The sequence below is a fragment of the Pleurodeles waltl genome, chromosome 1_1 (genome assembly GCF_031143425.1).
Source record: "Pleurodeles waltl isolate 20211129_DDA chromosome 1_1, aPleWal1.hap1.20221129, whole genome shotgun sequence".
In the NCBI taxonomy this organism is placed as follows: Eukaryota; Metazoa; Chordata; class Amphibia; order Caudata; family Salamandridae; genus Pleurodeles; species Pleurodeles waltl.
This window is the reverse complement of record NC_090436.1, coordinates 222,517,888-222,543,009: the sequence shown is the minus strand read 5'-3', so window position 1 is coordinate 222,543,009 and position 25,122 is coordinate 222,517,888. Positions and strand designations below refer to the sequence as shown.

Below are 25,122 nucleotides of genomic sequence, written 5' to 3'. Positions count from 1 at the left end.
ACCCACTCCCTGGCCTGGCACTACCCGAGAGAGGAGGATGAATAAAGTGCTGTGATTCTCTGGGTTTGGCTGACAGGACGGGGAAGCAGCGACACCACAAGGCGAGAGACCAGGACACTGCACGGAGGAATGGGGGAGCGAACATAACCAGCGCTGCGGAGCCACAGGCCTGGGATGACATGTCAGAGATAAAGCGCAACAGGAAGGAGGATTCCCGGCCAGGACCAACTGAGATATCCCTGAGGCCTTAGAGTAGATTTGAGCATGTTCCACACACAAAGGACGTTGTATTAGGTGGCCGGGGCTGGCCGCATTGCTCACCCCTTTGTTGGGGGGGGGGGAATGGATGTTGGTAAATGCCCCTGACCCCCTTCTGATCCCTGAAGCTGGTGCCCCTCATGGGTTGCACCACTGATCCATTTCAGTCTAAGTCCGTGAAGGTGACATTGGTTCCTCTGCCTCTGTGCTCTCCCAAGCGTGCGGGACAGTAACCATTTAATCCCTCAAGTAGTCTACTCTTGGCACTTGAGGAGAATGGCTAGCTGACTAGAGAATCAAGGTGTGTAAACTAGAGGTGGTAGGCTTTAGCAGTCAGTAGGCCTTAGACCAGTTACCTGTGGTACGCGGTTGAGGAAACCATGAGTGCCGCCCTCTCAGGCAGTTCAGGACAGCCTGAATACACAGGAAGTGCTTTCAGATCAGGTTGAGGGACCAGAGAAAATGCCAACTATTATGCAATCACAGTTCGACAAAATCTTGGCAGCAATAGTTGACACCAAATCTGCCCTTCAACAGGATATTGGTGCCGTCTCGGTAGGCCTGGGATTTGTGGGTGCTGAACAATGAAAGTTAGCGGAAAGAGTGCAGGAAACGGATCGCGATCTAGCAGATATGCGCCCAGCTCAAGAGGCTCTCACGCAACAGGTAGCAGCACTGAGCGATCGAGTACACATGCTAGAATACAGCGCAGAGGTTGCCGAAGGCTGCAACAGATGCAATAATGTTCGTATAGTGGGACTCCCGGAAGGGACAGAAGGAAAAGATATGGTGGCATATCTCGAGAATTGTATCAGGACAGAAGTCGTCCCAAATAAACTTAAACCTTTCTTTGTGCTGGAATGGGCACATAAAGTCCCTGTCCAAGCCCCAGGTAGAGAGCCACGAACAGTGGTAGTTAAACTACTACACTATCGCAACAGGGATATGCTATTGAACTGTGCCCTAAAAGATGGACCCTATCTAGTCAAGAATGGAAAAGTGAACATGTTCTGCAATTCCCTGATTATATGGCCGCAGTCAAGGGAAAAAGGGCATTGTATGCCGAAGTGAAGAGCGCTCTGAGAAATGTGGGCATTCAATACTCCTTACTGTTCCCTGCCAAACAAAAGTTGGAAGTGATTGGCAAGACACAGTTTTGTGACGATTCCCCGTGAAGCGCGAGACTGGCTGGAGGCACACAGGGCTGGGACTCTCTGGGTGGGGAAAACACAAGCCGAGCAAACGCTTGCATGGACCTAACAAGAAACGCCAGAAGTCCTGTAAGCATGATCAGTGGCTGCAGACAACTCGGATGCAGACTAATAATGACTGAGAGGCAGCACTCAAGGTAGCAGGGGGCCTTGCTAGGCAACACAGCTCTAATCAACGATCTAGGCCTGACGCAGGTGAATCGGCGACTGACTCCGAGGTGGACAAATCTACCCCTGAGAATGATTGACTCCTTGTGAAAACCCCCAGTCAATGGACAAAATTATTTAGCCCTGTACGAACTTCCAGTGTTTCCAATTCTGATTTTTTTAGGTCTGGACAAATATATTGGTGATGTATCAGATGATACTGGACTCCAGAAATACAGATGGCTTCAGGTGAATGGACACATGATGTTTGAAACTTGGTCCGATAAATCGTTGGGGTGGGCCTGGCTTTTTCCAGCTGGCTGGGGCACACAAAAGGACAACTAACATTGCATTAGATGGGCAGGAATGACTTTGCTTGTTTTGGACTGCTGGAGGCCTTCCCCCTATCACCATGCTCTCTGAAAAAGCACATTTGAATAATGCAGGGGATATGGTTCCTTTCACAGAATTTGACTTGTTTGGGTGGATGGCCGTTGCCGTTCAGCACAGGGGTTGGGGAGTTCAGCATGGGGCTTTGGTTTGTGTTTCAACGACTCAGGAACTGTTCTACATCGTACGGTAAGATATTGGGATTCAGGATGAGGTCAGGAACTACCACCTGGCAAGTTAGACTTCTCACTGGCACATGGCTAACACATCACAGCACATTCTGTGCATGACCTGGAATGTCCAGGGCCTAGGGTCTGCAGCAAAACATTACAAAGTATATCAATAACTGCTCCGCAGAGGTGTGCATATAGCGATATTGCAAGAAACACACATAGCGGGGGTGGAGATTGCCCGTTTACAGCATAAATGGCATGAACAATTTTATGTTATCTCTTATTCTGCTTATGCAAGGGGTACACTGATTTGGGTCAGGCTAGGAGTCAATTTTGAACTTCTGCAAGTACTCTTTGATAAGGAGGGGAGGTATGTACTTATCACTAGTAGGCTTTTGGGGACGGAGGTTATCCTGAGACTTTCTCGGCCCAGGTGGGCATGATGATGAGGGGGGGATCTTTTGCTAGGAGACAATTGTAACTGTGTAGACACCATCCAGCTTGAGCGCTTCACACCACAATTGCAGGGAGCTTCCACTTTGAGACTGGCCATAGGGTTCAGGGATGGCTGCGACACTGGACCCCCACCAACTTATTGAGGCTCCAGCATGGGCAAGAACGAGATTACTCCTACTACTCACACACACATGTCTTACACATCAGAACAGACAGGCTGTTCTGCTCTGCAGGGTTATGTCACTCAGTGTGGATCACAAAATACCTGGGACGTACCCTCTCGCATCATAGCCCTCTTATTCTGAGACTTGCTCCACTGCAGGCCAGCGATACCACTTTGGCGGCTGCAACCTGCAACGCTTGAAGACAGCAGTTATAGGGAGTCCTTGCGCCGGGCTATCAGAGTATTTTGCAGCAAATCAGGGGTCAGCTTCTTCTATCATAGCGGAGTGGGAGGCCTTTAAGGTTCTGGTAAGGGGGCACTGTATGGGACAGACCGTGGGGGTTCGCAGGGCATTGCAGGAGGCGCTGCAGACCCTTGAAACCACCATAGATCAGTTGGAGACGACACAGAGGTCTGATCCTCCCCCGTCTGCGCGCCCCATCCCTCCCCCCCGCACTGATCAGAAATTGCAGGAGGCACATATACAGCATAGTGAAGCTTTTCACAGGTTGCAAAACCTTTTCATTGTACTCTGATGACCTCCTCTTGTATTTGGAGAATAGTAGGAATGTTGTAGACGATGCCATTGAGAGACTAGAGGAATTTGGAAGGGTATCTAACTAGCGGCTGACTCGAGCAAAGACCTGCCTCTTCCCTTATACTATTCATACCCAGAGCCCGCAGCACCTACTGATGGGAACCTGCTTCTTTTAGATATTTAGGCATTCAGATTTACCACACCACTGAGGATGTGTATGAAAGGAGTCTGGGAAGAGTATATCGCTCATTTAAGAGTAATGTTCTTTTTTGGAAACTAAAATTATCCCTGATGGCTCGTACAGCAGTAACTAAAATGGTGATGTTACCCAGTCTCTTGTACCTTTTTGCAAATATACCAATTAACGTCCTGGTGGTGTGGTTTTGTCAAGTGGATGCATTGCTCAGGGACCTCAAATGGGATGGGAGCAAACAGAGTGACACTCGCTATTTTGAAACGCCCTTCAGAGGAGGGAGGACTGAGAGTCCCAGACTTGTAGTTATATATTTAGCGGCACAGCTGCAGTGGATCAACAGTTCGCTTGGTGATGCCCACCAGGGGGAGGGGTGTTAGATCGGATAGGCTTGATCCCTTACCAAGGTTTATTACTGCCACGGCTACTGGAAGAGAAGTCAGGTGAGAACTTGAAGGCCAGTTGTGTATGCACCTGGGCTACATATCTATAAAGTGGGCCTTCCACATGGCGAACCGGTTGCATATATTACAGCGACTGGACTTTCATGCTGGTCAGCTGCTGGTTTGGTGACTGTCGAAGACTGTTTTCAGGATGAAGTGCTCATCCCGCTGGAGGATCTCAGACACTCACGGCCTGGCTGGTGGCCAGTTTCTGACCTACGAGGTTGCGATGCGATTCTACGCAGACCTATGGCACTGTGGTCAAAGTGAACCCCTCCCACGTGCGCTATACTTCAACTATTTCTCTCATTGGGCTTGGCTCGGAGGTTGATTAACTGGTTCTACAAGGCACTGAGTGAGATGGGGCGGACACCCCTAACAACGTTAAGGGATAAATGGGAAGGGATCTTGGGAAAATATATCAGATAGAGACTGAAGAAGGATGTTGGCATACCCCAAATGAGTCTCTCTTGTAACACTAGGCTTCAACATATTCAATTCAACTTCCTACATATGATCCATCTGATGCCACATAGATTACGGGTAATACATGAGGGAGATGCCCAGGGATGCCCGAGATGCGGAATATAAGACAGTGACTTCTGTCACATGACGTGGAGATGTGCTCCCTTTCAGGCTTTTTGGAGGGCAGTTAGTAGTATAATACACCTCACACTTGGACGCCCGCTCCCACACACCATGGATATTTGCTTGGTGGGTGACTTCCCCAGACCCAGGAAGTGCAAGGTTGGGTCCCAATTCACAGATCTAGCACTAGTTTTGGCGAAGAGATGCATTACAACGGCCTGGAAATCGGCCAGATGTCCCAGTTTTGATGACTGAGAAAAGGATGTCACAAAGTGAGCAGGGGCAGAAAAACAAGCATTTAGGAAAGAAGACAGCAAGGGGATCAGGAGGCGCCCTAGAGCACACCTCTGGGCAGAGATAATGGAAGCTTGGCTGCAACCAAAAGTAGATACTGAGTCTGACAATGGGGAGGGCACCGACTAGATGTATATGCCACAGCAGGTAGACCAGACGTGGAGGGGGATGTGTTGAGGGAGCAATGGCGGGAAGACTTGGAAATAGTGAGAGAGGCTTAAGAAAGCCTGCCTTGCCTGCAACAATAGGGATGCCGTACCTTGCCTTTAGGACCCCATGCCAACGGATGCATGTTTTGTTCTGAGATCTAGGGTTCCAAGTGTCACATATAGCCTAAGAGAGGATACTAACTTACCTACAATCCTGCATTTCAACTAACACCTGAGTGGTCGTAGTTAAACTTAACAGTTTCCTTTTTCCTTTCCCTGTCTTTTATGTCCTCCAAGGTTTCCAATTGTCCGTTCTGGACTTGGCTATAATAGTGGAACTCTTCATCCCCTCCAAATAAGCAGAAGGCTCTTACACTTGTTGCACTGACACTTATTCACCACCCGGTGGGTTGTGTCTTCTGGAGAGGGTATAAGAAGCGTATAGACTTGCGCTGAAGATCAAACATAACTGGAAGTATAGGCTGGCCCTCGCTGGCTGATCACGATGATCGACAGGGGAATGATGGGAAAATAACAGTAGATGCATGTATAGTAAAAACTGTGCCTACAGTAACTGAACAGTTATCAGAGATTACAGTTGACATGAGGGCAAATGGAGATGAAGCAAACAAAAAGCACGCATATGATAGCAGTTAGTTATCTCAAAATTGTATATGTTGATAACATGCTATCTCAATTATCTACATATATGTCTGCACCTAGTGATGTAACCTGTAAAATTTGGATACCGACATGTTGTTTAATATAAAAAATGCCAATAAAGAGAGTTGAAAAAATATATTATAGGTTGGAAGGGAACATGCTTAAGAGTGGGCTGAAGGAAATGGTATTAAGGATTTCTCTGGCCAAAGTCTAATGGTCCTCTTTGAGGGCCAACACTGTGTGCACTCTCTTTGTATTGTTAACCAACTTCTAATAGTGTTATTAAAAAATTTAAAAAAGTGCACAGCATCCAAACCAGCTGAAGAAAAGGAGGAATTGAAAAAACTACAAGACAATATAGAGACAAAACTGGGTTGGGACCCTAAGAAGATCCTAAAGTAAAAATAAGGTATTCTACCCAATTCGAAGGGCTTGAAAAAGGGAATTAGAAATGCGGAGGCTGAGCACCTGCAGAGGTCAAAGTGGACATGCCAGCTTATTATATACAGGCAAGTGTCTTACCAGGCTTCCAAGCTCAACTGAATGTCATGGCTCGATCTTGTGCCCTATGCGAGGTAATTATTATTCTCCAGCCTCATGTCATTCCTTCTCAGGTGGTGCTCTTCCCTCTTGAAAGCTCCATGACTCCCACCTTCTTCTAGGCCTGAACCATTGAGCCTCCTGTTGTGTTGCTATGCAGGTTCCATCTAGTGTACACCTGCAAATGTCATGTGCCCAGTTAGGATAGGTCCAGTTCCACTAGTAACCGTTAGGATGTACCATCATGCACTTGGGTTACGTTGTACTTGTCATTGTCAATTTCTGTTTGCACCTGCTGCTTGTTAAGCCATGCCCGTTTGTATGTAACATGTGATTCTTTCCCATGTTCCTTTGGAGGCCTCCACATGCAACATTTGCTCTTCTGGGACACTTGGCTTCCTGTTTAAATAGCCCCTCCAAACTTGCATTGGGGCTTGGCCTCCTACCTGTATCCGGACCCGCATGAGTCTCCAACAAGTCCTGGGGAGACAGCTTCCCTGCATCCCAAGTTACCTGGAGCTCCTCTGCTCCTGCTTAACGCAAGCTTCGTCCCTGCACTCATCTCCCAAGTCGCCTAGACTGCCCTCGCTTCACTTCTGCACCATCTGCCAAGTCTTCTGGAAACCGCCCGAAGTTCCAGTCATCCATGTCCTTTCTGATGTCTCAGAGATCCTGACTCCGGAGAACCCTCAAAGCCTCACCTCCATTAACTACAATTCTGTCTTGTCATCAACTCTTATCAATGATCCGCCTGCTGTCTCCGGTTAAGTACCTGATTCCAGGTTAGTGCGCACTGATCTCTAGTAGTCCTTGCAGGCCTGTCTGTTACCCCTTGCTTCTGTCACTGGATACCTTCCCTAAATAATGGTTTTCTGAACTGATACCCATGGACTAGAAACTGTCCCCTAAATCAGTCTGTACCTCCAATTCTTGAACTAAATGTTATTGTTTTTTCCGGCATACGTTTGAAGTGTTAACGACTCCAATCTGGAACTTAGAGTTATTCACACTTCTCGTATATCTTGGCAGTGCCCACAACTCCAATCTTTTTCAGTGGTAATCATGCATCTAGATTGTTTGGGAGTGTCTCTCCGTCTAATCTATTTTTCAAACGCAACACTGGAAATCTCAGCGATTCTAACCTTGTGCCTCGATGCAATCTTATTTCTAATTTTGTTGTGTTTTCAAGTGTCAACGAAATCTGGTCTCAAACATACCTTGAGAGTAGTTTCACTTTCAACCTATGTGCTCACCGAAGCCTGTTTTCCTAGTTTTGTGAATGTCTCTGATTTCAAGATATATATCGTCTACTGTGTTTGAAGTGGCATTAACTCCAGTCAACGTTCTGAGTTTCGCATGGGGTGACAAAGCTCTACCTAGTACTTCCAATTTATCTTTGAAAGTTCCAGAAGATTTCTCCAGAGTATCTGATTCATCTGCTTCTATCATATGAGTGTTTAAGAAACTCATACGTTTGAAAGACTGAAAGTATTGCATTGTAAACTGTGAAGTGAATCTGTGCACTGTTAGTAATTACCTCTTCTTGTTGTTTTCAGTGCATAGTGTTTTCATGATAACCACAAGTACCGACTTGCAACACCCAGCACCGATAAGATCAGAAGGCAGTAGCGGAGCCAGTATCGCAGGGCTTGTTGTTTGTTATTTTGCCCCGTCCCCTCTTCCTCCTTCTAGAAGTCATTGGATACTAGGAATACTATCAATGGATCCAACATCTTCTAGATTAGGGAGTGGGTGTCTAGCATTGGCTCCAGTGTTGTCCCCGCGGTTGGGAACCAGGTGAGTGACTGACACCGAATATCTATAGAAATTCTAGTCCTGCCACTATGAGGTAGCAGTGCCTAATGGTTCAAAGTTAGAAGATCTGAATCTAAGAATATGCTCAATGATATGTGAAAGATTTTTTCTGCAATAAGTCCTTCAGCGACAGGTCTCATTTTAATGTGGTCATGAGGCATCCTACAGCCTGCATGGCAGAAGTGGCGTACTTAAGAAGGCTGAATCTTGACAAGATAGAACAGATGTCTGTGAGATCGGAGAAATGCCTGGGGTTAGTTCAGCATTAGCAGTCATTACCAAATGCATAACAGACACATTCTGTGGCCCTGGTATGTAATGCAGGTGCCTTCTTTTAGCTCAATATTTATGAATCAATCCATGTAGTAGCAGAGGTTTGCACATGTTTGTTTTAGCTTCGGATATGAAGTCACTGGCCCACGTCTAAAACTTGCCAGGGCGACATTGTGGACCTTTGTTAGGCATACCTTAGATTGAAGAGGGAGCTCCTACTATGTACTGACTTAACAGCAGGACTGCTGGGATCAGTTTCTCACTTTCCACATTCTACACCCATCTAATGAAATCTGCATGTGTTACCTGTAATTGTCAGAGCCAAATTCTAGTAGGTCATGACGGTCTTCAAACTCTTAATGAAACCAGTCCCACTGTGTACATGTATTCTTGACCAGTATGCCAGTAACAAACGCTCCTCAAAGTGTGGGTCTGACCAGACCAAAGTTAGCTTGCCTGCACCTGGTATGGAGTGCACTGGTGAGACCAACACCGGAAGGAAGTCTGAAACCTGCCCATATCATACTCAAGACACATGCTTAATCTCACACTGCTCTCATCACAATGCAAAGCAATCTTTTTGCATCTTGAGTTTACGCAAAAAAGCATTATCTTTTAAAAGTATTGCGGCAGAAAAGGTACACTCCATAGAGAACAATTTTGGTTTTCTCTTAAAATATATAGGTTGTAATCGTTGATTTTAGTACTCAGTCGGAATGCAGGACCTGCATACCCAGCTCTAGAGATAAATGACATAATTTCTTCCACCACATGCACAGCTGAAGTCTGACAAACAAAATGAGTGATGTAGCCATAAACTCTTTTAATGTAGTCGTATTATATATAACATGCAACCACAACCATTTTTATTAATACAACTTCGCAACAACTTACATTAATATTTCTGTCCCAGATCTGGATAGTTCCATCCTGACAACCAGCTGCAATTAGCCTGCCATCTCTGCTGTAGGTACAAGATGTTGGAATCACTCGCTTCCCCTGCACTGATCGTGGCTTAAAGACATTGGTATGGCTCTTTTCACTGTTTACGTCCCACGTCCTCACAGTACTATGGAGAACAAAAGTTTGCTGTTATATTTCATATAATGAAATAAATGCATGACTTAATTCAAGAACATTGTTAGGCCTTTATTAGACAATCTTTTGGTGAGTAATCGTCTGTTAATCTCTGTTGTCCCAAGCCCTCGGTTACTACTCCACTGCTGGTCGGATAACAAGATTTTTTGTTGGGTTTTTACTTTCCAAAGGGTGGTGTGATTGAGAAATCACGATAACTACAAGAGGTGATACGGTGTAGAACTACACTATGGTACAAAAACAAAAATTATATGTATTTATTCGCAACAGGAAAAATTAAAGATGTAAAAATTAACACAATACAAAACACAGAAATTCCTACCCAGGTAGGACCTGAGGCTAAGATATACCCCAAATGGCTTTTATAGCATTTCTGAAGCAAACTGTGTATCGTTCATAATAATACAGGTGTCTTATAGCAGTGTTAGGTAGCTCTCAGGTGTCACTGAACACCTTCTGGACATGGTACTTTTTCGAGGATTTTTCTTTTTAATCTCTTCATTGATTTCTGAACAAGCAGACAGAACATTAAACTTCAGACCAAAGGTGTCCGTTGATAATCCCATCTCAACAACCCCCTTCCCCCCATGATCCCCCTCGCCAAATGGAGTTTGAGGACTTTTTCCACAGGTGCCAGTCAAACAAAAGTGTCAGACAGAATGCAAAAAGTGTATGAAGCATGCTAAACGTGTTGCCATTTTCTTGTTTCTATGGGCACTGGATGCAAGTGGTGACATCTCATTGGGGTTCATCCAAGAAATCAGACTGTCAAATGTGTCACAAGCACAAAAGTGTACTCAGAATTTACACCCCACTAGACAAAAGTTAAACAGGGATTTCTAAAAACAAATAACAAACATAAAAGGTGCTGGTTTTAGGGTGTTAAGGACTGCTCCAAAGTCAAAATACCACTGTACAGTCACCACGGGGACTTTAGTGATTGGTGATGTGAGTTTGTACTGAGCACAGATCACAAGGAGGCCAGTCAAAGCTCCAGCTCAGTGTTCAACCAGGAAGGCTTACTGGGAAGGCTAGCGCACAAAGCGAATATCCTGGAGTAACACCCCAGGGTCTAGGATAAAAGGGAAAACCCTTGTGCACCTTTCAGGCTGGAAATGGAGCAGCACAAGCTCTTGCTTTTAACAACTTGAGGCGCCCCAGTTATGAGAGAGGACATTGATTTATTAAACTATCAGTAGTCAATTTTCTGAACAGCACAGGATAAAAGGCGTATGCCTTTCCTATCAGTTATCTACCATGAACAGTGCCATAGTCTGGCATTCTCTACAATGGGCATGGACGAACATTTTGTGTACCTCTTTTCCAGCAAGGTCTCTTCTCTGCTCAACGGTTCAATTCAATTGGTTTTTCTACAGCGCATGACTACACGACTAGGTCTCCCACCGCTTACTGACAACCACTCCAGACCACTAGAAAAGGCTCCCAGCAAGCTCATACATCAAAGGGGTGGGTTTTGAGGAGTTTTCTAAAAACAGATTCAGACTGCTAATTCTAAATGGAGGCGAGAAGGCTATTCAGCATCTGGGCTGCAAAAGTAAATTAGAGCAAGCCAGAAAATATATGTAACAGACCACCTTCCAAACAGGACATCTGAAACCTTATTATTTTTCAGGGGTCAGAGAGCCATGCAGGCACAGTAGAAGTCCTTAACGGTCTACGGCATGCCACCAATCCTCTACATTCATATGTTGCCCTGCCCAGTCGGAGACAGTTGGGCTATAAGGTCCTTGCGGCTCCTGGTGTCTCAATTCCTTGATTAGTCCCCCACAATAGACTTCTGTCAGTTGTACTTTGTTTTTGTCCGAACTGGTCAGGGATGCTCTTCTCCTTGCTGAGCAGTCTAGCTTCTCATCTTACAGGGCAGGGATACAGCAGTAGAACTCAATTGTTCTATGATTGAGAACCACAGCAACACAGGCTATCATAAGGCTACAAGTTTACCAAACATCTTCCTTAGAATGCCCACAAAGGACAGAAGGTCACACACCAACTAATCCAAGGGGAATATATTCAGGGCGAGCTGGACCATACCACACAAGACATGAGTATCTTATTTTCTAACTGGTCTCGCTTTAACACAAATAGGAAGGCTGCAGGTGGCCTTTAGGATGCGAATGGGCTACATATAACTCAGATACAATGAAAAGGGGAAATCCTTCTACAAACAGATGTGGAAGCACATCTGTTCAAGCTGTCAAACCAGTTTAAGACAGCTTATTGCTTGCTTTTAAGGCTACGTCATAGTTTTACATTGCATCCCGAAACAAGCAAAGGATGAAATTACCACAGTGTTTCTGGGCATAATTTGTTGAAGTGGATGTAATTGGTCCTGCCAGGCAACACCATTCATACAGGCATTAGTCAACATTCACTTTTACACACATAAGAGATTACTTAATGTACACAACGCTTAAACAGTCACCTTTCTCAGCATAACAGATAAAAATACATGTGCCCTTGAACAGCTTGATGAAAGGACAGTACTTCACATTCTCTACGAATGGGGCAACACTATGTATAAATCTACCTTGGCAAAGTGTAGGTAATTGAGGGCAATAAGACTATGGTGGAACTTTCACAGTGGTCTACCAATTGACAGTCACCTTGCACAAAAACAACCACAGGGCAGACATGTCAAGGTCTTTGATCTATTTTGCATTTTCACCATACGAGGCAAGAACATCTTCTCCTGCAGAGTTATTCATAGAAAAAAAAAATGATTTACTTTTTAACACAACTCAGAGTGTGCAGACAGTGTGTGCTCCTACAGTATGCACGATATGCAGATCTCCTTATTAACACCTGTGTCACGCTTAAGTGTCTTATCTAGCAATAGACAAAAAGCCCCTAAATTAACAGAAATTACTTACAACTCGTTTGGTACTGCAGTTGTTCCCGAGGATTGGAAGAAAGGAATCATAAAACCCCTTACTCCAGAAACCAACTGCAGGCCTCTCAATCATTATCTATTACCATCCATTTTCCCGTGCTTTCCTTGCATCAAAAGTGGCAGAAACGCTTCTAATAACTAGCTTACGGAATTCACAGTGATATCATTGAACCTGATGTATTTTCTGCAGATTTCCGCACTTACTGTGGTATGAAAATTGTAATTTTAGCTGCGATGATTAGGCTGAGGATGATCCAAGATACAGGTAGAGTGGTCGCTCTCTTCCTACTGGATTTGATAGTTTTCAGCACTGTCATATGAAATAATTTCGGGGCTGAATGAGATGGGGCAAAAGATCTGGCATCGAACTGGCTAAAATTATTTCTGCAGAATCGCAGCTGGGTAGTTATGCTGCTACCCCATACATTAACATATTCTATGGTGTTTCACAGGATTCATCCCGGAGTTCCACATCTACATGGCCCTACTGGCCATCTTATTAGATCTAGGAGTTGGACCTTATGACCTACGAGGACAGCACTCAATCACAAAAAATAATGGCGATAACTCCACTGGCAGAGTATGGCTTCATTGACAGTATTCCACATGTAACAACATGGGTGGGTGGACAAGAACTGTCTAAACCTTGATACAAATAAGACAGAAATGATGATCATAGCAGGGTCACAACTATTTGGACACATGCATGTTGGCTTTCATGATCAGGAAAATGTCCCTCTCCTGTAAACTCAAAAACCTACGATTTACGGTTGACAATTAGGATTTTCAGCACAGATTAGCATCTTCATGTTTTCTACATCTGCATGTTTAGAGGAAAACGCTTCTACTACTACCTTTACAGCAGCGATTCACAGCGATTCAGGCATCTATAAGGTCCCATCTCGACTACACTAATGTTTGGATCGGTTGTCCCTACAAAAACCTTTGAAGAAATTGCAGGTCATTCAATGTAGGGCAGTCAGAGTTATGATGAATTTACTGCAACAAGTTACGTCTCACATTCTCTCTAACCTACAGTGGCTGCCAATTGAGAAATAAATCAAATTTAAAGCACTCCGTACCTTTCATAAAGGTATCTACGTGATAACCCCAGTTTTTAATAAATATATGATCACAGGTCATGTACAGGTGGATGCAGAATTTGAGTTCATCTACAGCCAGTTTACTGACTCCTAAAATTATTTGTAAGCTCAAACCAGGAGGAAGACCATTCTCCTACATGGTTTCATCATTGTGGAGCTCTCTCCCTCCACATTGACATCTTACCAGTAATCATCAGGTTTTCAGAAAATGTTTGTAAGGAGCAGTCTTTTTGCAGAATCCCCATTCCCCAGCCACCCCTCTCCCCCAACAGCCAACACACACTTTTTGCTCCCATTTGGATTATTAGCTGCTGTATGTTGAATTGGATACACCCAATTGGCAAGGCATGGCTTACTTATAAGTCCCTAGTATATGGTACCCATGGAATGTAGGACAAAGTGTTCACTCAGGGCTGCAGTCCTGTTTGTACTACCCTTCATGTGACTACATACAAAATAGCCCCCAGCCTGCTACTGCAGACTGGAAGGACAGTGTTTGCGCTGCCAGTTCAACATTTAAACCTATGGTAAAGCCACCCTATCCCTTAACATTATATAGAAGTCTCCCCTGAAGAAGGTCTGTAGAGTCCTATGGCAGGCAGCTGTATTTTGCTAAGTCAGACATATGTTTTATTATATGTCTTAGCAGCAACACTTCCAAATTGTTGTTTTGCTGTGGGTAAAGTTAGTAGCCCAATTGGCTAATACAGAGTTACCAGGCTGCATCCCAACCCGGCTAACTTTTGATTGAGGCTACCAAAGTGTGCCATGCAAGGTATCAAATTAATCTGGGTATAAAATGCGACTTGGTGGCCAAGTCGAAATTAATGTCCCTTTTAAGGATGGGACCAACTAGCCCATTGGCTAGTGACCGCGTTCTCCCCCCTGGGCACTTGACTGGGATATAATGAGCAGAGGACCACATTGCACCAGTTGGAAGTGCACAAAGAGAGGCTGTGATGCTGGAGCAACTGCACCTGTTGCACTTCTGTCTAGTGGAGTTGGGACCATGTTATCCGTGCCTGTTCATGAAAACTGGTTCCTGGCCCAGTCTGAAGCACAGACTCCAAGGGTCAGTTGGCTGCCCCCCCAACTCCTCCCTCCCCCCAGAACGGCACTGGGGACGTCAAAGCTGAAAAAGCCCAAGACACACATCTGGTAGCCACCAAAGACGTTTTGCTGCTAACAGATGCAGGGCACCCGAAAGGAAAATTCAGAGATAGCCAATAGGTATAACCGTGTCTGCTGAACCGTCAAGTGTTTGTTGTAACCAGATTCATCGCCCAAGAGGGACACAAGACTCCAACAAAGGTTTGCACAGTGACTGGTATGTTTCAAAAACGCAAGATCTGCATTGACAGCCCTTGGAACCTTGCAAAGAGGACTTTGTGGGACCCTGAGATCTGTGGACAGAGTCGCCCCACTCACCTGTCGAACGAGGACTCGACCAGACTTCACCCTAGTTGACCGCAAAGCCTCAGGAGCATCCTTGACCATCTTTGAGCCTGCATAACTCAGCAGCAGGAGCACTCCATTGTCATCTATGACGGTCATCCAATAAAGTTTAGATCTTGCTGTAAAAACGGTCTGGTGGCCAGGTGGCCAGCGTATCCTTTCTGGTCCCCTGATGGACTTTGTCACCAAACTCAGACCGAAAATGTAAAAATAACTTTTACAAACCTTTCAATAGTTTCCATACTTTTTGTTGGACAAAGTTTGTTTGCGCGTGATATGTAAGTTATTAATTACTTCTAAAAACTGTAGCCCCAGAACCCTCTGTTGGATTTTCATGACTAAAGTCTACTCTATTTTTATAAATCAGTATCTTAGATCTTTCGTGTCGTGTGAATTTCCTATTCTTGTTTGGTGCTTGTAAATGCTTTACACATTGTTCTTTTCACTGCTTGCAGCCACAACTACCCAGGGTTGAGCTTAAGGATGAGTAAACGTACCTGACTGGTCCCAAGACTGTATGCGAGAATGTACTGCATACACCAAAATCCTCACAATGTTCAAAACTCATTCATTTGATGTTTAACTTAATTTAGGTACAGAAATTTGAATGCCAGGATGTCTTGTTGGTAACGCTGTAAGCCGTGAAAATATTTACCATAACATATCTTTTATAATTCACCTAAACTAAGCATATGCAATTCAGTGTAATGTTTTAGTCTATTTATTTTGGGCCTTAACGATATGGTGACGATTCTCTGTTTTTTATGGAAACCGTGTTCTAGATTGCTGTGTGAATATGCTGCATACCATAGGGGAATCCAACACATGCCACAAATTCCTTGCTTCTTTATGTCAAGCCTAGACAGTGCTTGCGCTGTCGCTTAGGGACCAGTTGTATATGCTTTGTGGCATTCAACTTTGCCTAGTAATTTTCATTTGTCTATGCCAGTGTCCTTTAAAAATCCTTGCTTGTTAATGGGCAATCCTTTCTCTTTGTTCCTCCTTTTTAGTTCGAGCGTGCAAGCGCATTGACCTGTTGTAAGTATTGTGAGCTTTTAACCACGCCAATCACTTTTACTCGTTCAGGGGCTTGCCTTTCAAAGATCACGTGATGTCAGTGGTAAATGCTTTACGTTTCTCCCACCTTAAAGACTGCTCCTGTAACATGGATTATTGCACGATTGCCGATATACTTCAGCGTGGGCAAACTATTTTGTTTGGTCTCTCCCCTTGGTGCTGCAAGGCGGCCATATCGCTCACACCGCAAACAGGTACAACAGTGTTAACTCGATTGGTGGTATTAGAGTGCTGGTCACATTGTACACACTTACCTAATTAGAGTAATTTCTTGTGGCTCTCCCCTTAAAACATTTGAAATCAGTAAATGCTTTACGTAAAACAGAAATCCTCAAAGCAAAACATTCACTGCACTCTGGAAACTCACCTCAATGTTTTACACGGCATTCCTTTTACAAAACATTTTTTATCATAACTCAGCCTGTGGTGGCCCTAGGGCAATGGGACCATCTACAAAACATTCACCACTACGTGCACTTTCTGTCTAGGTCATCTCTGGGTCCCCACACTAGGTTAGTGGGGACCCCAAAATAATAACCTCTCCCACCATTCAGTGTCTTTTTAAGCACTGTCATGGCTGGAACATTTGTTTTACAGCTGGGAGTAGCTTGTGTTTTAAGGGCCTTGACAGTAATATAATTTCTATAGGCCTGCTACTCCTGAACATATGTAATGCACTATGCCCTCTAGGGGCTACTCTGCATTATTACTCTGCATTATTTATTGCCAATTTCTTTTTGTGTGGTTATGCCCTCTAGGGGCTAACTATATGGTTACATGACCATGTTTCTTACACATACTATTTTCAATGTGGTCTCCTCTGTCCCCTAGGGGCTGTTCTAAGCATTACAGTCATCAATGTTTTAAAATATTCGTGGCATGGAAACTTGTCCCATAATGCTTTGCAGGGCATTAAGTTTACAAAACATTTTTGCTCATAAGTCAGCCTGTGGGACCACCTTCAACACATTGACCACAATATGCTATTTCTGTCTACGTCATCTCTGGGTGGGGGCACTATATTAGCAAGACTCAAAAATAATAACCCCTCCCACCATTCAGTGTCTTTTAAGCGCTCTCATTGCTAGAAGCTTTGTTTTACAGTTGGGAGAACTTTTGTTGTAAAGGCCTTTTTTTGTAATATCATTGTAGTAGGCCTGCTAGCCCTAAAAACACCCTCTGGGGGCTATGTATAAGGTTACACTGCATTACTTTCTCATGTTTTTTCATGGGGTTATGCCCTGTAGGGGCTAACAATATGGTTACATGACCATGTTTCTTACTAATTTGATATTTTTGTTATGGTGCCCTCTAGGGGCTGTTTTGAGCAATACAGTCTTATGCCAAAAGTTTATTTTTTTATAAAGGTTTATATGATAATTGTATATATTTTTATAATCTCTCCTTATTACAATTATGACCATAATTCAGGCCAACGTAACATCCTCATTACACTATGATTGTTTGAACACTCTTGATATGTTTGGGTGACCCTTCTAGTTTATTTCTCCGCTGTGGCAGTCTTGTGTCTTTTTTGGGAGGGAACTGTGCTAGCCAGCAACAAATGGCAACGTTTAAATTTTTTGCTGCAGATACAGGAAGAAGGTACATGGAAGGGCTTTACTTATATTCAGGGCCACTGGAATTATATGGCAGGAAAAGATGAAATTATGAGGCAGGGTTGACCAATTTATGTGGCAAGAAAAGTCCAGTTATGAATTTACAATGCCAAAAGCTCTAACTCAGGCAAATGCGACACCTATTGCATTGTGAATGCTTGTTCTTTTTGTGTCCTCTCACGGAGATTTGATCAAGTACAATATAAATACACTGCTCACCATTTTAAGATCTGTTGAGGGACTATTTTTCTCTTTCTCTGGAGCACTAGAGATGAGTGCTAGTCTTTCCAATCTCTGCTATAAACAGAGCTGTAAATCATGTTATCTGGTCAAATTTTCTGTGCATTCAAAGACCGAGATTACGTTGCTTGTAAGACCCTCCCCTCCTTGATGCCTCCTCTCTGGCTCCCGCAGCTATTTCAATCTCTTTTTTTCAATTAAAGCCTTGCTGCCCTGACAGGGAGCTTACAACCCCTCTCCCTGGACCATGCCCTCTCCCTGCTCCTGGTTATAGCCTACTCATGCCCTCCCATCACTGCCCCACTGTTGCACTCCTTGCTCCCTCCTCTCCAGCCCTCAGAGATGGCCGAGCGCTGCTTCACACTCTGAGCTGGGAAAGCTGCTGCCCTCTGTCGTCCTCCCCTGGCACAGGAATAAGACCCTTCTGGCTATGTTCTCTGAACCTCTAGTATGCGTTTTCAGCAGGGAGGAGCTGATCGGACAGATAAGCGATCTGCAAGGTAAAGGAAAAACATGTTTTTTCCATTACTCATCTTTATGTCTTTCTCAAATCACTCATGTGTTCATTTGAGCACTTGTACGGCATGATCCTGGCACTCTAGTTAAAGATTGCTTCTCAAGTGCACGTCCATGACTCGTTCGCAACCCCTCCTTGGCCTGGTCACAAATTAAAGAGTTCCCTCCTCGCTTCAGGGGAGCTCGATAAAAGGTCAAGAAATTCCTCCCAAACTATTTGAATGCCTCTGTTGGAAGCTAGTACCATGCATGTATTTATTTTATTTGGTCATTTAACATGCTCTTTGGCCCTTCATGCTGCACCCGTTCACTAAGTATGCCGAGTGTAGCAGAAGAAAAACAAAGGTGATAGCCAAACAAAGTAGAAATTACGCTTAAGAGTGACTTGGTCATCCACAAAAGGGGCAGTTTCCTACTTCCATGGGAACCAAGTTAAGTTATAGCCAGATGGGGTTTTGTTAAGGAGAGCTTTCTTACATGAGTCGCACACATTGGCAGGCCGACGACTGAGTTTCCTTATTGGGAGTCTTCACCATACCACGTACGTCTATTATGAATTCTACAGGTATTCAATATATATTTCTCTAGTAGAACGTTAGAGGTCTTAACAATCCTGCAAAACGTAAGAGTTTTGCCCTTCTTGAAAAGATACACAGTGCACTTTGCATTTCTCCAAGAAATGCATTTATGGGGGACTTAACTTACCTCCCTGAGAAGAAGGTGGAGTGGGCAACTGTTTGGCACCTCTTATTCCGGATACGCACGTGAGGCCCTTATATAGGTGTCATCGGGGAAACCATTAAAAAAAACAAGGGTACAAATGGAGAAGTAGGGTCAGTAGTAGGGTCAGAACACAAATCTTGAAGGAACATTTTATGGTTGATTAATGGTTACGCCCCCATTATAGATGATGGTACTTTTTTTGGCACAGTGTTAACGGCAGGGGGTATTTCCAGTGACACCAAGTTAATTGTGGCAGGGGACTTTAATTGCATCCCAGACGGGAAATAGACTGCTCTCCACCAAGGCTGCAGGCTAAGCCTAAAGTGACAGCCGTTCTGACTTAAATGCAAAAAGGATATGACTTGACTGATATTTGGCGCATTCGCCCATGCTTGGGAACGTTCTTGTTATGCCCCAGAATGAGGAACTTAGTTGCATCAACTATTTCCTAATCCAATCCTTGTTTACAGAGAGAATTCGAGAGGTGTCCTACCTAGGCTGCTACATATCAGACCACTCCCTTGTATTGATGTCATCACTCTCCTTACGTCTCTGCCCAAGATACCGCCCTGGCGACTGTGGGCCAAGGCTCTGAAGATCCAGTTTTCTTTACTACCCTATGGGAAGTCGTAGACCTCTATGTGGCAACGAACTGGGGCAGTGCCTCTAGCCAGGCAGTAGAATGGGATGCTCTAAAAGGCGTCCTATCAGGCCCCACTATGTCGAGATCCGTGGATATCCAACAGACAATGGGGAGAGAATTGACTTAGGGAGAAGCGGAACTAACTCAACTAGAAAGATCCCTGGCAGACTTTCAAGATGAAAGGACCGCTTGGGCTAGACAGAGGCAACGGGTGTGTGATTTATGGAACAACTGGAAAAACACCAGGATTCAGCTAACTGCTGTCAATTATAGCTAGATGGAGGAAAAGGCCAGCCGGTTGCTGGCACACTTCATTACGGTGGAGTCCATGACACAGCCGATCCTCACACTAAGGCCTAGGGAGAGACAGATTGTAGCTATTCAACACAACATTAACAAGATCTTTGCTGATCATCTGACAAAAGTGTACACCCCTCCAACTGAAATGAACCTAGCCGGTCTCCCTCAATACTTGGGAGGTCTTGGGCTCCCAACCAAGACAGCGGGAGACAGGGAGATATTGAGGGGCCCCTTTCACCAAACAGAAAATCAGAGATGCAAATAGACTCAACGAAAACAGCTAAGTCCCCAGGAGGCAGTGGGTTTCCCGCAGAATTCTAAAGAGCCTTCATGGATGTGGTCATTGACAAATTGCATGCAATATATGGCAAAGTGTTTGCTACTGGGACACTTCCTCCCACAAGGAGGGGAGCCCTGATAGTCCTTATTCAAAAACCAGATAAAGACCCGCTGGAAGAAGGATTGTACCATCCAATATCAATGTTGAATGTAGATCAAACAATCACTTGCAATGCAATAGGTCTCACATTTTCTTGAGTTAGAGCTATTGACATTGTAAATAAATTACTGGGCTTTTCTTGCCACATAAATTAGTCAACCCTGCAGCATAATTTGGTCCTCTCTGTCACATAATTCCAGTGACCCTGTATCTAACTAAAGCACTTCCATTTACCTTCCTCCTCTAACTGCAGCAAAAAATAAAAATATTGCCATTATTTATTATATTTTTTATATTATTTTAGCAGCCCCTTCCCCCCCAACCTAGTGTGGGGGCTCAGAGATAACCTAGACAGAAAAAGCACATCGTGCGGTGAGTTATGGGCAAAAATGTTTTGAAAAAGGAATGCCCTGCAAAGCATTATGGGGTGAGTTTCGGAGTGCAGCGAATATTGTAGTATCTTGACTGTAATGTTCAGAATAGCCCCTAGAGGGCACCACTTTAAAAATAACATTTTAAAGAAACATGGTCATGTAACCATATAGCCAGCCCCTACAGAGCATAACTACATGAAAACAGAATGACAGAACGTAATGCAGTGTAAGTATATATTTAGTCCCTACAGGACGTAGTGCATTAGACACTTTCAGGCCTAGCAGGCCTACTAGAATAATATTACAAACAAGCCCCTTACAACACAAACTACTCCCAGCAGTAAAACAAAAGTTCCAGTCAGGTGAGAATGTAAAAAGACACTGAGTGGTGGGAGGGGTTTTTATTTTGCACACCTCACCCCAACCTAGTGGTGGGATCCAGAGATGCCCTAGACAGAAAGAGTGTTTTGTGATGAACATTTCGATGGTGGTCCCATTTGTAGGAAAGTACCATCTTGCCTGGCATGTTACCCCCATATTTCACTGTATATATGTTGTTTTAGTCTATGTGTCACTGGGACCTTGCCAGGCAGGGCCCCAGTGCTCATAAGTATGTGCCCTGTATGTGTTCCCTGTGTGATGACTGACTGTCTCACTGAGGCTCTGCTAACCAGAACCTCAGTGGTTACGCTCTCTCTGCTTTCCAAATTTGTCACTAACAGGCTAGTGACCAATTTCACCAATTAACATTGGCATACTGGTACACCCATATAATTCCCTAGTATATGGTACTGAGGTACCCAGGGTATTTGGGTTCCAGGAGATCCCTATGGGCTGCAGCATTTCTTTTGCCACCCATAGGGAGATCTGACAATTCTTACATAGGCCTGCCAGTGCAGCCTGAGTGAAATAACGTCCACGTTATTTCACAGCCATTTACCACTGCACTTAAGTAACTTATAAGTAACCTATATGTCTAACCTTCACCTGGTGAAGGTTGGGTGCAAAGTTAGTGTGTGGGCACCCTGGCACTAGACAAGGTGCCCCCACATCGTTCAGGGCAAATTCCCCGGACTTTGTGAGTGCGGGGCCACCATTACACGCGTGCACTGTACATAGGTCACTACCTATGTACAGCGTCACAATGGTAACTCCGAACATGGCCATGTAACATGTCTAAGATCATGGAATTGTCACCCCAATGCCATTCTGGCATTGGGGAGTGACAATTCCATGATCCCCTGGGTCTGTAGCACAGAACCCGGGTACTGCCAAACTGCCTTTCCGGGGTCTCCACTGCAGCTGCTGCCAACCCCTCAGACAGGTTTCTGCCCTCCTGGGGTCCAGGCAGCCCTGGCCCAGGAAGGCAGAACAAAGGACTTCCTCTGAGAGAGGGTGTAACACCCTTTCCCTTTGGAAATAGGTGTGAAGGCTGGGGAGGAGTAGCCTCCCCCAGCCTCTGGAAATGCTTTGATGGGCACAGATGGTGCCCATCTCTGCATAAGCCAGTCTACACCGGTTCAGGGATCCCCCAGCCCTGCTCTGGTGTGAAACTGGACAAAGGAAAGGGGAGTGACCACTCCCCTGACCTGCACCTCCAAGGGGAGGTGCCCAGAGCTCCTCCAGTGTGTCCCAGACCTCTGCCATCTTGGAAACAGAGGTGTCTGTGGCACACTGGACTGCTGTGAGTGGCCAGTGCCAGCAGGTGACGTCAGAGGCTCCTTCTGATAGGCTCTTACCTCTCTTGGTAGCCAATCCTCCTTCCTAGGTAGCCAAACCTCCTTTTCTGGCTATTTAGGGTCTCTGCTTTGGGGATCTCACCAGATAACGAATGCAAGAGCTCACCAGAGTTCCTCTACATCTCCCTCTTCACCTTCTGCCAAAGGATCGACCGCTGACTGCTCAGGACGCCTGCAAAACTGCAACAAAGTAGCAAGACGACTACTAGCAACCTTGTATCGCTTCATCCTGCCGGCTTTCTCGACTGTTTCCAGGTGGTGCATGCTCTGGGGGTAGCCTGCCTCCTTTCTGCACCAGGAGCTCTGAAGAAATCTCCTGTGGGTCGGCGGAATCTTCCCCCTGCAACTGCAGGCAACAAAAGACTGCATCACCGGTCCTCTGGGTCCCCTCTCAGCACGACGAGCGTGGTCCCTGGAACTCAGCAACTTTGTCCAAGTGACTCCCACAGTCCAGTGACCCTTCAGTCCAAGTTTGGTGGAGGTAAATCCTTGCCTTCCCACGCTAGACTGCATTGCTGGGTACCGCGTGATTTGCAGCTGCTCCGGCTCCTGTGCACTCTTCCAGGATTTCCTTCGTGCACAGCCAAGCCTGGGTCCCCGACACTCTAACCTGCAGTGCACAACCTGCTGAGTTGTCCTCCGGCGTCGTGGGACTCCCTTTTGTGACTTCGGGTGGACTCCGGTTCACTTTTCTTCTAAGTGCCTGTTCAGGTACTTCTGTGGGTGCTGCCTGCTTCTGTGAGGGCTCCCTGACTTGCTGGGTGCCCCCTCTGTCTCCTCATCCAAGTGGCAACATCCTGGTCCCTCCTGGGCCACAGCAGCATCCAAAAACCCTAACCGCGACCCTTGCAGCTAGCAAGGCTTGTTTGCGGTCTTTCTGCGTGGGAACACATCTGCAAGCTTCTTCACGACGTGGGACATCCATCCTCCAAAGGGGAAGTTCCTAGTCCTCTTCATTCTTGCAGAACTCCAAGCTTCTTCCAAAAGGTGGCAGCTTCCTTGCACCCTCAGCTGGCATTTCCTGGGCTCCTGCCCACTCTCGACACTGTCGCGACTATTGGACTTGGTCCCCTTGTCTTACAGGTACTCAGGTCCGGAAATCCACTGTTATTGCATTGCTGGTGTTTGTTCTTCATGCAGAATCCCCCTATCACGACTTCTGTGCTCTCTGGGGGTAGTAGGTGCACTTTACACCTACCTTTCAGGGTCTTGGGGTGGGCTATTTTTCTAACCCCCCCCCTGTTTACTTACAGTCCCAGCGACCCTCTACAAGCTCACATAGGTTTGGGGTCCATTCGTGGTTCGCATTCCACTTTGAGTATATGGTTTGTGTTGCCCCTATACCTATGTGCTCCTATTGCAATCTACTGTAACTTTACATTGCTTGCATTACTTCCTTTTGCTATTACTTGCATAATTTTGGTTTGTGTACATATATCTTGTGTATATTTCTCATCCTCATAATGAGGGTACTCACTGAGATACTATTGGCATATTGTCATAAAAATAAAGTACCTTTATTTTTAGTACTTCTGTGTATTGTGTTTTCTTATGATATTGTGCACATGACACCAGTGGTATAGTAGGAGCTCTACATGTCTCCTAGTTCAGCCTAAGCTGCTTTGCCATAGCTACCTTCTATCAGCCTAAGCTGCTAGAAACACCTCTTCTACACTAATAAGGGATAACTGGACCTGGCACAAGATGTAAGTACCTCTGGTACCTACTACAAGCCAGGCCAGCCTCCTACACCATTGTCCTGGGACCACCACATGGTGAGTTATGGGCAAAAATGTTTTGTAAAAGCAAAGCTTTGGAAAGCATTATAGGGAAAGTTTCCAAGTGCTGCAAATATTGTAGTATCTTGATTGTAATGCTCAGAAAAGCCTCTAGAGGACACCATAATAAAAATGGCATTTGTAAGAAACATGGTCATGTAACCATATAGTCAGCCCCTAGAGGGCTTAATGACATGAAAACAGAATGGCAGAAAGTACTGTAGTGTAACCATATAGGTAGCCCCTAGAGGGGGTAGTGGCTTATACATTTTCAGGCCTACTACAACACTATAATAAGCAAGGCCCTTTAAACACAAACTACTCCCAGCTGTAAAACAAAAGTTCCAGCATGAGAGAGCTTAAAATCACATTTAATAGAGGAAGAGGTTACTAATTTGGGGCCCCTTCAACCTGGTGTGGGGGCCAGAGAAGACCTAGACATAAAGAGTGTGTCATGCTGAACAGTTCCCATTGTCATAGGACCACCACAGGCTGAGTTATGGGCAAAAATGTTTTGGAAAAAGAAAAGCCCGCAAAGCATTATGGGGTGAGTTTCCCAGAGTGTAGTGACTATTGTAGTATCAGCTCTCCCAGGCTTTTTAAAGGCACTAGTTTGCATATTGTCCAGCTGCTAAACTTGTTAAGTGGAACTCATGTAAAGCGTTCCTCAGATCGGAGTCGCGCTATATGAAACTTCACGTAGTCATGTAAAGCGCTCCTCCGATCGAGTTTGTGCTATATGAACCTTGTTAAAAAATAATTATTAAATAAATTCAAAATAACCTCCATCCAGCTTGCAGCCTTTGTGCGCAG

General features: G+C 45.0%; 1 protein-coding gene across 1 annotated transcript in view; it reads right to left on the bottom strand.

The window, feature by feature from the left end:
- Nucleotides 1-25,122, bottom strand: part of WDR70 (WD repeat domain 70) — a 1,287,307-nt gene that overhangs the window by 646,576 nt on the left and 615,609 nt on the right. Inside the window, exon 9 of the mRNA XM_069221254.1 lies at nucleotides 9,189-9,363. Within this exon, the coding sequence (XP_069077355.1) occupies nucleotides 9,189-9,363 (175 nt within the window). The remainder of the gene's footprint in view (nucleotides 1-9,188; nucleotides 9,364-25,122) is intronic.